At 39.8% G+C, this 12,796-nt stretch overlaps 1 protein-coding gene across 15 annotated transcripts in view; it reads left to right on the forward strand.

Annotated features, from left to right (window-relative positions):
• The window catches only part of SORBS2 (sorbin and SH3 domain containing 2), a 194,106-nt gene extending 187,834 nt beyond the window's left edge, over positions 1 to 6,272 (forward strand). For all 15 annotated transcript variants that reach the window (XM_045552364.1, XM_045552363.1, XM_045552368.1 and 12 more), the window contains 2 exons: positions 2,306 to 2,412; positions 4,099 to 6,272. In XM_045552364.1, the coding sequence (XP_045408320.1) occupies positions 2,306 to 2,412; positions 4,099 to 4,160 (169 nt within the window). In that variant the 3' untranslated portion in view covers positions 4,161 to 6,272. The remainder of the gene's footprint in view (positions 1 to 2,305; positions 2,413 to 4,098) is intronic.
• Positions 6,273 to 12,796: the final 6,524 nt, after the last annotated feature.

Consider the following 12,796-nt stretch of genomic DNA (forward strand, 5'->3'; position numbering starts at 1 on the left):
ACCACCACATCTTTCAAAACAGCATTTTTAATTGCAATTCGACTACATTTCCTGTCATGCAGCACTGATTTTGAAAGCCAGCAGAGGTAGGAGGATTTCCGGAGGGTTTATGTTTCCATAAAACTCCTTTTTGTTTTTTGTTAGGGTTTTTTTTTTGGTTTTTTTTTTTTTGTGTGGTCTGATTAAATCAGAACGGTAAGTAAATTTTGACAAACATGCTGGCTTTCGTCATACAAAAGTGAAGTGTCAGTCTGTGCCAATTTTGGTTTCTCAACTCTTGGGACCTTTAGATTCTTCAAGCAGCTGGGGTTTGTGGTCTTAAGGAGGCCCTGTCCCCACAAGTGGCTGGAGAGGTGCCCGGGTGAAGGGTGATGGCTGAAGCCTGAGAAACTCAATGAGAGAATCAGTTGTCCCAAAGTGAGAGATGCTGTGTGTATCCATTAAAATAGAACCCTGGGAATGACCAGCTCTCAAAAAAGTGAAATTGGAAAAAGGACCATGTAGAAAGTTGTTCCCCAGCTTGCCTCCTGGATATACAAAAAGTATCACCCCTTTCACCCAGGCAGCTCCGCAATGAAGTCCTTAGCACAGACCATAGGATAATTTGCCTACTCCTGTTAAGGCTGGTCCCATGCGAACATCCCGATCAGGTGATGTTTGTGTGCAACACCTGCCTGTCTCTGTCACCGCTGCTTTGGGATTCTGGCACCCTTCTCCACCCGTCCCCATGATCAGAATCCTTTCTCTCTACAAAAGACCTCAGAAAGCCCATTCTCAAAAGAAGATAAGTGGCTAAAGAGCCTTACTAGAAGGATGAAGTATTAACGGGGAAGAATGTCTACTGTGGGAATTTCAGGCTTTGGCACAGGCCAGGGAAGACAATGTTTTCAGAGAAAGGATGTTAGGCACCTCATCTTATTAACATTGTTCCAGACTCCCCCAAAGTCAACTTTATCCAAGTCCATTAATCTGAAAAAGTTCACAGAGAGGGAAGCCAATGGATCAATGTTTCTTATTTATGACATGTTTGAGTACAAGTGATAGAGGAGTTTTGTTCGACCAAAATATGATATTCTGACTCAATGAAGTAATTAGAAATAAATCATTCTTGTTTCAGAGCAGTGTTTAATATTATCAACTTTTTAAAGTTGACATAAAAAATATAAAGCTCCCTAGAATGTGGTTCTTATTTTCTTACATTAGCAGAATCACATAACAGTTATGAAAAGCAGCAGAAACAAATTCACCCATTTGTTTTTAAATCCCTTCTCACAGTACTGGTATTGTTTCATTCCTATTACAAAGAAGTTTTCATGTTAACTGCATGTCAAATTCTTCCTGACCTTCTCAGCGGCTGTAATTTCTGTCTTCAGTTTCCTAAATGCCAGTTTATTCATTAAAGTATGTGCTATTTTATTACCACAGATCCAATGTCTGAATTCATTACTGATCAGTGTCACCACAATATATGGTCTCAGAGAATTTGGGCAGGGAGAGTAAAGTGGTAGCAGTCTGTCAGTAATTAATTCTTCTTTACATAAAATTATTTCAAGAGGGAGTTTTAAAAGCAAACACAATTTCCCCAGGACCCATTTTAGAAAGGAACTTATTTCCATAATCTATGTTTGAGATTGACTCAATGTGTGTTGATAACTGTGTGTAGCATTCATCCACTCAACTTCATAGGTGAACTGCATCCAATTTTCAAATTCTAAATCCTCAGGAAACACTGATCAAATGGATTTAAAGAATTCATCTTGGTGAAAAAATGATCATCCCTTTTATTGTGATTCCCATATAGTGCTGTGGAACGCATGTGTCTAGACATGTATATTTCAGTTTAGAACCATTTGAAATTTCAATTTCCAAGCCTCAATTATTTGCTTTCTATGATGGCTACCTAAAACTGATTTCTTCTTGTGTTTATATAGCTGAATAATGCAAATATCACTTATTTTGTATCTCTGTACTATCATTTAATGTCTGGATGATGGACATTATATTGGACAATTAAAATGCAGGTCTGACTTAGAAATGCTAAAATATTTTCATCTGATTCATGAATGTTACAAGTTTTCATGAATATTCCTCACTGTGAGTTTCAAAATGTTATTAGAGTAGTCTAATTCCTATGAAATTCTAAATATTGCTTATTTATTTTACATGCTTACTGGACTTTCACTACCCAATATCATATGTTTATAAAAGTAGAAAAGTTAAGGATGAAATGAATATTTTGCTTTCTTCTATAGTTTCACAAAGACGTAAAGATTTTTTTAAAACACGCTCGTTTGTCCTGTTTAAGGTTTCAGGCTCTGTATAACTATACTCCTAGGAACGAAGATGAGCTGGAGCTCCGAGAAAGCGACGTCATTGATGTGATGGAAAAGTGCGACGATGGGTGGTTTGTGGGTATGTGCACATCTTTGCAGACACATTTGGCTATTTTATAATTTGCTGCATTGGTTCACTTGTATGGTTTGCTGTGATAGTCAAGCTTTCTTTTGAATTCATAAGGCCTTTGATCTTTCATACATCCATATGCACCATGTAATTACTGCATTTTTAATACAGTTTAGTATTTACTTCTTAGGGTATATGTGATTTTCTGCTAGTTTTATCTCCAAATCAACGGAGAGAAGAACATTTCTTTAAATAGCACCAACCAGAAAAGACTGAGATCTAAGAACAGCAACAAGAAAATTGTCCCCAGATGAGAACTATTGATGCTCTGTTCCATGGGAAATGTTAGCTATCAGTAGTGAGAATCTAATTTGAGAGGGAACAAGATTACATGAAAAACTCATTTACTAGGTCTGATGTAGGTGCCCTAAAAGTCCAATGACTCACTTTAGCTCTAACTTGTGATAGAAGTGGAGAGACGTTTCATTCTTCTCACTTACAAGGAAATCTTATTCTTACCATCTTAAAAGAAGACAAGAGGTTTTCTGAGAAAACATTTGTAGACAACAATTATCACACTGGGACACAGAGGAAAGAGCTAAAAGAAAAAAAAAATACAGGCACAGGTGGATGCAGGAGAGCAAGAGATGAGGAAATGTGGTCTTTCTCTGGACACATCCATTAGTGGTGAAATAATGAAAGAACCGAGGCCACATTGCAGACACGAGCCCCTGGTCCTACTTCCATGAATTCCCGTCTAGCAGTGAAGTAAACTGGCTTACCCACCCAGGGAGCAAGGGGAACAGTCATCAAACCAAGACAATAAGTTTCAGAATATAAAGGAGAGAGGAAACTTTAGAGACCCTCTTCACTTTACTTGTGCTGGAAATCCTAAAGAAGAATTTAGCGCACCAACTTTTACAAAAAGTTTCCAAGGGATGATGTTATTTGCACTGAAAGAGAATTATAATGATGGTCATTTGTGCGTTGGGTTTAACACTCCACGTTAGAAATCCTGCCCAGTGATAGAACCCCACCCACAAATAGTAGTTAAGCTTCTTTTTTTCGTTAGTAACTTTGTGAATTGTTCAAATTTTCTCTATTTTAAGAGGGGTTCTGGCCTTATAAAACAGTGCTATTGTTTTCCCACTTACAGAATTAGAAAAGCCCGGTGCTATTTTTAAATGAGTGATGTAGCATTGAGCGTGATCTTCTATGAGATAATAAAACTGTTTTGACAGTGACAGTGTCCCTGATAATGCCTTAATGTCATGCCCGTGTCAAGGGAGCCTCTGGCTCCTGGGCAGCCCTTGCCTTAGGATTTTCCACTCCTCCTGTCACCCTGCCAGCCTCCCACCTTGTTCCTCATTCTCACTCCTCTTCGGCAGCTGCGGCTGAGTTCTACCACCCACCTCCTCCGGAGGACCCTCCTTCCCTTTAGAGTGCCAGGCTGAGGCTGAGTGTGCTTAGCCTGATGAGAAGGGAGCACATGGCTTAGGCCTAAGGGGCAGGCAGCAAACACTGCTTCTCCTGTCTCCCTGTCTTCCTGACACAACTTGTCTTCCTTCTGCTCCCAAGCCCCTCGGGGGCTGCTCTCTTAATGAAGCTTTGTAAATGGGAAGTGCTCGAGCCCACATACATGAACTGATCCTTTATCCTTGTTACCCCCCTTTCATTTATTGCTTCTATTTTCAGGAACCTCAAGAAGAACCAAATTCTTTGGTACTTTCCCTGGAAACTATGTCAAGAGGCTGTGAATCACCCTCCCTCCTTATTTATGCTGCATTTCAGCAACGCATCTTCATACGTTCGCCTGACCCACGCCGCAGGCCTCCCGTTGTCATGCCTTATGGTTTCCAACGCGCCATCACCATCGGCACCTGCCACCAAACCACCAGCAGAGTACCCGCCACCGCGGGCCTGGGGGAGACGCACACACTGGCCTCCACATGAAAGCACGTGGCTCTCCGCTCTAAACTTTGAAAAGTCAAAATGTGGGATCAGAAAAAAAAAAAATCATACTTAAAAAGATTAAAATATTTAAGGATTTAAAGCAAAAGAAAAAAAAAAGAGTCTCCAAGAGGCTCTCCAATTTCATGGTCATATTTCAACATCTCTGGAAGACGTTCTCCCCTCAGGCAACCAGAAGATTGTGTTTTAGGAAATGCTGTGGTTTGCGTTTTCACATTCTTAGCTTGGCAGTGTATTTTCCTTTCACGAGTTTGCCTAGTGTCCCAGTTTACACGATGTGACAACCGTACTTCAGCTATTGTTTGCCTGCACTTATATGTTGTAATATGCACAGTGATTACAACCTCTAAAGCAAGAGTAGGAAAGTTAATTTGGATGAGTGCGATTTTGTTGATTGAATGTGAGTTTTCAAATAGGAGTCTTTTCCTGCCATTTTTTTTTTTTTGTACTTTTTAGAACTGCAAACAGTCAGTGAATAAGAGCCTTTGGCAATAATCATGAGAATACAAGAGGTTTAGCTATCCTACAGGGAGGAAAAAAAGCTGTTGTGTTGTAAAGTTGCATTGCTATTTTATATTAAAATGTAATAATTAGCATCATGAACAATGAATTCTTAGTGTTTTATTTATCTGATAAAATTTAAGTAAAAGCAGTGTTAGTGAGAGGTGCAAAGAATTATTCTAACATAGACACTTGAAAGTATCAGTAAGCAATACTAGTAGGTAAGATTTCACTGTGTGTACACATACACATTCGAGATTGTATGAAAACATATAATCCATATGATATGTTGTACATTTTATGGAAATGTAAAAGAGTCCTGCACATTATTTTATAGAAATAGAGTACAGAAACATCACAAGTATTAAGGTTGGCTTTAGCAAGGATTATGATCAATACAATTATTTTTACTATGATAATTATTTTTCTTCTATGGAACTCAGAATCCTGGCTACATTTGAAGACAGGAATATGTTGAGCCTGATTTTCCTGGTGTGTGTAAAATATTTCCTAGGAATAAATTAGGCACTTTTTAGAGACAATGTTAAATCATTCAGGTTATATTTTCTGCCCTGACGCAGAAATTTACAAAATGATATTGGGATCTGAAAGATTTAATATGATTAACAGTGCCTGAATTACACATACTCTGAGAACTAGCTTTGTATTTCTTATGACTTTGCGTAAGAACTATTCGTCTTTGGATCTTGAGCACCTTATAGACAAAACTTTTTATGACATTTCTTCCGTGGACAGTGATTGATCTTTTCACAATGTACGTAGACTTTAGAATTTTGTACATATGTTTACTCTTTTTTTGTACAGACTATTTAGTTGTTGAGAAAACAGGGGAGTTTCCTAATTTGGTCTTTATCCTGCACTTAAACTAAGGTCAAAAACACTGTCAGCAGATTATCCTTCACATATCTCACAGATCACAAGCACCCCTTGATGGTGCGATTCTGTCAGATAGCATTTATGCAAAAGTTTATGAATTTAAGAGATCTTAGAAGCCAAACTGAAATGTACATAAATACTGATTACAGAGGAATTTCATTAGGAAGAGGGTAGAGAAACATCTTTGAGTAGCCTGCCTTGATCACTGTCAACTTCACAACCAGCTTTATATTTTAAAGGCTTTGGGTTTGAAATTAAGTCAACTGCATGCAGCTTTGCCGATATATGAATAATTCTCTCTGATGCCATTTATGAGAAAAGACTTCAATATCTGTTGCCTGTCATATTTAAGAAAAATTACTGTTTCTACTCTCTGTATCTGATTTTAAAAGGAAAAATATTCATACATGGCTTTCAGGTAATTGACTTTGAATTCTTACAAGCAAAGGTCATTGTGTTTTTCTTGAATAGACATCTAATAAATTTTGCTTGGAAGTATACTTCAGTTTTTCTTCTTGACATTTATCCATACACAAGTTGTGTATTCCATTCCAATTTGTTAGTTAAACTAAGAGAAAATGCATTTGCTCTGTGTTCTGTTAACACACAAATGGAGAAAAAAATGTATCAGCATCAACTTAAGAGGAGAAATATTTTTAAAGTCACCACCAAAGCTTATTTGCTAAAAACTCTCTGGCTAAAAATTGTTCCTCAGCTAAAATAATACATTTAAAATATATCGGACTCAAAAACATCTATTTTTCCAAAGAGGAAAAAGTCTTTACAAGAAGTCTTAAGCACTTCCCCAATTCAGCTATCTTAAATTTTTTTTTTTTTTTTTTTTTTTGAGACAGAGTCTCACTTTGTTGCCCAGGCTAGAGTGAGTGCCGTGGCGTCAGCCTAGCTCACAGCAACCTCAAACTCCTGGGCTTAAGCGATCCTCCTGCCTCAGCCTCCCGAGTAGCTGGGACTATAGGCATGCGCCACCATGCCCAGCTAATTTTTCTATATCTATTTTTAGTTGTCCAGATAATTTTTATTTCTATTTTTAGTAGAGACGGGGTCTCACTCAGGCTGGTCTCGAACTCCTGACCTCGAGCAATCCACCCGCCTCGGCTTCCCAGAGGGCTAGGATTACAGGAGTGAGCCGCTGCGCCCAGCCAGCTATCTTAAATTTTAAAGTCTCTGCCCTCTGCAGCTGTAGCAATATTGGCATGGCAGCCTCCACGAATGCCCATGAGCTTTCAGGGAAGTTCAGACTTCAGGTAATTTCAGATAACGGGTTACAGTGGGGCCCCCTTTCTGTCACACAATGGAAAGAGCAAGCGTGCCTATTTGGATCCTTTCTCATGTCCCTTAGACCCTTCTAGCTCTGTGTTTCAACCCATTTTGACATCTCTCTCTCAAATCCTCTCTGGTTTCCTCTGTTCCATTGGATGATTTCCACCCCATGAGTGTTCCACTAAAATGTGCTCCCTTTGTATGAAGAATATACCCCATAATATTATTTTGGTCCTGTTTCCATCCAAGCACTTAAGGGTAACACAACTAGATCAATGTGAAGCTGGCCATCGAGGGGTGGAAGAGCAAAAGGAAGGGACCCTTTGATACTAAGGTGCCAAATTCCAATCCCTCCGATAGCCTGTTAGCCACACCAGCAGTCCCCAACCTTTTTGGCACTAAGGACCATTTTCATGGAAGACAATTTTTCCACAGACTGGGGAGCGGGGGCAGGGCGGGGCATGGTTTCAGGATGATTCAAACTCATTACATGTATTACATTTATTACACTTTGTGTCTATTATTATTACATTGTAATACATAAGGAAATAATTACACAACTCACCACAGGTTGGAGAGCCCTGAGCTACACCATCACTAAAAACAACCATGTCCATTTCTTACTTGATCAAAAGCAGAAAGAACCTGTTTGAGTAACTGTTTTCATAATCATTCACTGCTTGATCTCCCTTCGTAGGTGGTCGGTTTATGTGGCCTGATAATTTCTTCCTACTGTTTTCCAGATTTCAGCCACCAGTGGAGATATTATTTAAAGAATCATTTGATCAAATAAGACTAAGCGCTCTGTCAGGTTCCAAGTGCCTGTTTATTTAAAGATTCACTTATTTCATCCCCCTCTCCAGATTGCAGCCCTCCAACGGTTGTTTCTGTATCGGTTAGGATTTCAAATTATTTACTCATTATCAATGATGAGAGTCAGAGCATAAGCAGAGATTGGCATAATTAATACGCAGACCACAGCGGGGACTGGCACACTGTGGCCTATGGACCTGCAAGTTAAGGGTGGTTTGTACAGATGAACATTGGCAATCAGTTTGATAAGGAACACTAACTTTGAACCCCAATTAAGTGAAATATTATCTCCCCAGAAAAAGAATTTCTTTCTTTTCATTAGTAGATCTACATCAGAAAAAAAACCATATTATTATAGTTATAGTCTTAATTCAATCCATAAAAATTGGTGGAAATATGTTTTCTCTTTGTTATGTAAATATATACATAGTAGCCTTAATTTTGCCTCCTGGCCCTCAAAACCTAAAATATTTACTATTGGGCCCTTTACAGAAAAAGTTTGTGAACCCTTGGGCTACGCTAATTGTCAGCAACAAACCTGGAAACTGACCAGAGGGAAAAGAACAGTGAACATCTGTATATACCAGATTATTACTTATATATGTCTTTATCCTCACAGCAAATCTAAGAGAAAAATCTGCTTTGTACCCATTTTATAGATGAGGAAGCTGAGGCTCTGAAAGCTTAAATAATTTATCCATATGTATAAGGTATTATACATAATATGTGATGGAAATAGGACTTGGAATCTGGTTTTTCTATCTTCCAAGCCTGTAATCTTTCTTTTAGACCACCCAAGCTTGGTGCTAAACACACTGTTGATTAAACTGTGCACTCAGAGTTAAACAGCTGCATCCAGCCACCTCTTTCCCTCTCCACCATTCTCACAAACACGGCCACCCTTCATTACAGCATCTTACTGCACCCTGGATGACAAGAAAGGGGTATATGCCCAATTCAGCACAATAGTGTTTCCCTGGGGAAAGCTAATTCTGGTTCCTAAAAGTGCACAGTGACCAGTGAGAATACAATTCAATTATTGATATGCTTTAACTGAGCAAGAGCTGTGATTCACTAAGACACTAAAGACTGTTGCCAGTGAGCCAGCGCGGCAGCTGGTGGTGCTCTGGGGAAGTGCTTGGCGCTGCTGAGTGTCAGGGAGGTAGGAAGCCCAGGGTGCTCTAGGAACACTGTGTGCTTACGGCCATCTCTTAAATATACAAAGCCCCAGGATACACCAGCCCTTCTCTGCTGGATGACTCACTAAGTGACCCAGAGCCTTAGCTCACTGCTAAATTCAGCCCCTCTGCAGCTCAGGAAAGTTCCATCTGAGCTCATACACATGCATGTATCCTGACCCAAAAAACTTTCAGTACAAGACAGAAATCTGCCTAGCAAATCTTCACCTGTTCATTTGGGGTTTCTTGTTTCATTCTTTTCCCTAAAATATGATGAATGACTCAGTTGTCCCTGGGTCTTCCAAAAATAACTGCCATTTCAAATACAACTCTTGTTACCATTAACAGCACCAGTGGACGGTTGCCAAATCTTGCATTGATACTGCAAAAAAACTTGAGAATCATTTTTTTGGTTTTTTTTCTCTTTTATTCCCACAACTGATAGATGCTTATTGTAGGAAAAATTAGAAAGCTACATATGAGCAAAAAGAAGAAACAGATTTACTCAGAGTCCCATTCAGGGTAAGGATTGCACTTTGGAACATGCCCTGCCTGAGAATTTTTCTGCACAGGTGTATTATTGTGTTTGTGTGTGAGTTTGGCATGTATGTAAACATGGGATTATAGTGAACATGCTGTTTCATTACCTGTACTTACTACTGAGTAAAACTCTGAAATAAAGTAAATCGATCATGTTTTTAAGTCTATTTGACATTAGCAAATTGGTCTGCAAAAAGGTCTATGAAAAGAGTGAGGAAAAGTCAGTCAATCCCCAAGATTCATGAAAATATAATTAATTCAAAACCCTGAGGCAAGAATTACAGATTTACCACCAAGTTAGAAAATCTAATGTTATCTGAGGAATTGGTAGAGGAAGGAAAGGAAAGACGGAGAGAGAAAAGAAAAGAATATTTATTATCTTCCTACCATAAGCCATCACATGCATTAGGCATCTTTGCAGCTAAGGGGCGGCTAAGGAAGAGGGATGAAATTGAGAAATGTGTGAACTGAGGAGCAGTTGGATGTCACACCCAAACCCTCCTGGGGTTAGCAAAGTGCACAAGTTTTGAATCAGACTGACAAAACAGATAATAATTTATTTTGAAATTAGACATATTCTAGAAAAGTTAGATCTAAAATATTTTTTATAATGTACTAGCACAGTGATTCTCACCCTGGGTCGAAGGGGGGGCTTATCACTCCCCCAGGGGACATTTGTTAATGTGTGGAGACATCTGTGGTTGTCACAGCTGGGAGGTGCTATTGGCGTCCAGCGAATAGAGGCCAGGGATGCTGCTGACGTCCCCCAGCACACAGGACAGCTAAGGATTATCCAGCCGACTTGTCTATAGTGTTGAGGCTCAGAAGCCTTGCCCTGGGCTAACTCATGCTACTTAGGAGAATCAGAGTGTAAATCATTTTAGGAAAGATATTTTTTTTAAATCTAGAATTAAAGAGCTGAGAGCTGTAGCCCTAATGGTCTCCTCACCTGCCCTAGGACTAGCCCATCAAGACTCTCTGGTAGAAAGTAGTTCCTCCTCCCAAATTCTGGAGGTAGGGCCAGGATCTGACTCCTCGGAAGGAGTCAGATAATCAGCGCGGCGTGATGAAGTGCAAGCTTATAGATATACGGTAATCTCAGGAAATGTGCCTGGGCAAAATGTCCACTGTAAAAGCATCTCAGTCTGGTGCTCAAGCCGGCCCTGGGCAGAGAGTCTGTTCCCTCCCACAGGGATCTCAGAGACAATGTCGTACGTCTCAACACAGGTGTGTGAAGGAAGATGAGCTCAGATATCAGTGAACCGGTCACAGGCCGCACAGATGGGATAGGAAGATTCCACTTCCTTCCAGAAGATGTGCAGACTCTAGGGCCCCAGGAGGGGGCCAGCCTGGCTCTGAGTGAGACTCGAGGACGCCACCTCGCCACGCTGCACTTGGGCATCCAAGTTATACAGCGGCACCCTCCATGAGAGGCACAGCACATTTCCAAATTAGAACTGCACAACTTAGAAAGGGTGATCTGAGGAGGCAAAAAAGAAATAGGGGATGGATACCTGGAGCTCTCAGATGACGCCTCAGGTAACCAGACTCTGGAGATCTCCAGCTGGCACCTAGTTCTGGGACCAGACTATTCCATCTGCTTTGTTTCACTGCATGTTCTCAATTATTTGCTTAAAGAAGCAGTCTCAAACGCACACTTAGAAGAGCCTTCAAAGGAAGTGCCAACAGTCTGCTAGTTTCCCTTCCACAGGGGACAGAGGATGGCACTGAAACATTCAATCAACTGTGTTTGCCTCTGAGTATATGGATATTCATATGTATTTTATGAGAAGTGTTGAAATATTAAAAGAAAATGAGTTAGTAATATCAGAAGTTGTTAGTTGGATAATGATGAGATGTCAATGTTCTTTGCCAGGTGCAAGTATAGATGAGGCCACAGTGAAGTATCAGCATAAGAATTTGTACATAATATTCATCCCAGAAAAATCCCATTGAACAAAATGGCAAGGAATTGGTGTAACTTTTCTGATGACTCCCTGCCTACTCTTTAATAATATGAAGTAAAATTGATCTCAATAATAGATTGGCATAAGTATTCATTTTCTTGGGTCTATAATGCAATGTTGGCCAGTAGCACTTTCATACTATCATTACTCAGACATTAGCCCATATTTGAACCACTGCCATTATTTTTTTACAGGTGAATTTTGATACAAGGAATAGAATATCAAGACCAAAATTCCACTCAGGCGTGGCATTCAAGGCATTCAGGCTTGACGATTTCTGACTGAATGCCACCAACATCTCAACTAAGTGCCACTGGAGGCTGAGATTCAGAGCTGTTGACGCAGCAAGACACGACTCTTTGATAATTTCACTGAGCTCATCTTGATGACTCAATATCAGAATGTGTTTAATTCAAAACAAAACAAAACACACACACGGACATCAAGCTATTCAGAACCTGATATGTCACCATAGACCAGCCTTGGAGCATGAGATCTGCTTACTTTTTTAAAATAAGAATGCCCACTTCAAAGGCTGCTCCTGTACAAACTAACCAGTTGTTGGACAGCTTATCAGAGCCGCTGATAGCACAAGCTTCTCCCTAGAATTACTGGCATTTTCTCCCAACCCTTTAGTAAAGAAAGCTCCTTCATGGCAGACAGAAATGAGCTGAAACTAGCAAGCTTGTCTTTGACCTATTCCCTAGGGAAAAAAACACCAGTACTATTTGTCCAAAGTGTATATATATATAAAATGAGGGCTCTAAAATATCATCTTCCCTCTCTCTCCCTCACTCTCTGTCTCTCATCTCCCTGCTAATGAAGAAATCTCAAAATGTTTATGAAATCTGAGCTTGGTGCTATCCAGACCTCCCACCCACCCCAACATCCCTCAACACACACACACTATGCCTTTGGTCAGCTGTCCGATGACATGACAAAAAGCTTAGCAGACATCTGCTCATGGATTCCAGGGTATGGTATTTCTTTCACCATCAAAGATAAATTGCTAGACAACTGTATTGAAAACCACAGCATACTTCTCAGTGCTGATGATGCATAGACGAGATGACCAATTTTCTAAATGGAATCACAAATAATCTTCCCACTTTAGGAGCCATTTTCTCCCAGCAAGAAAAAATTTAAAGCAATAACTAGGACCACTGTGTAAACTTCAAATCCAAAAGTGTCTAAGCCTCCTTTTTGACTACATGTGGGTGCTGATGATGACATATTATTTGAGAA

This window comes from Lemur catta, chromosome 5, assembly GCF_020740605.2.
Source record: "Lemur catta isolate mLemCat1 chromosome 5, mLemCat1.pri, whole genome shotgun sequence".
Taxonomy (NCBI): Eukaryota; Metazoa; Chordata; class Mammalia; order Primates; family Lemuridae; genus Lemur; species Lemur catta.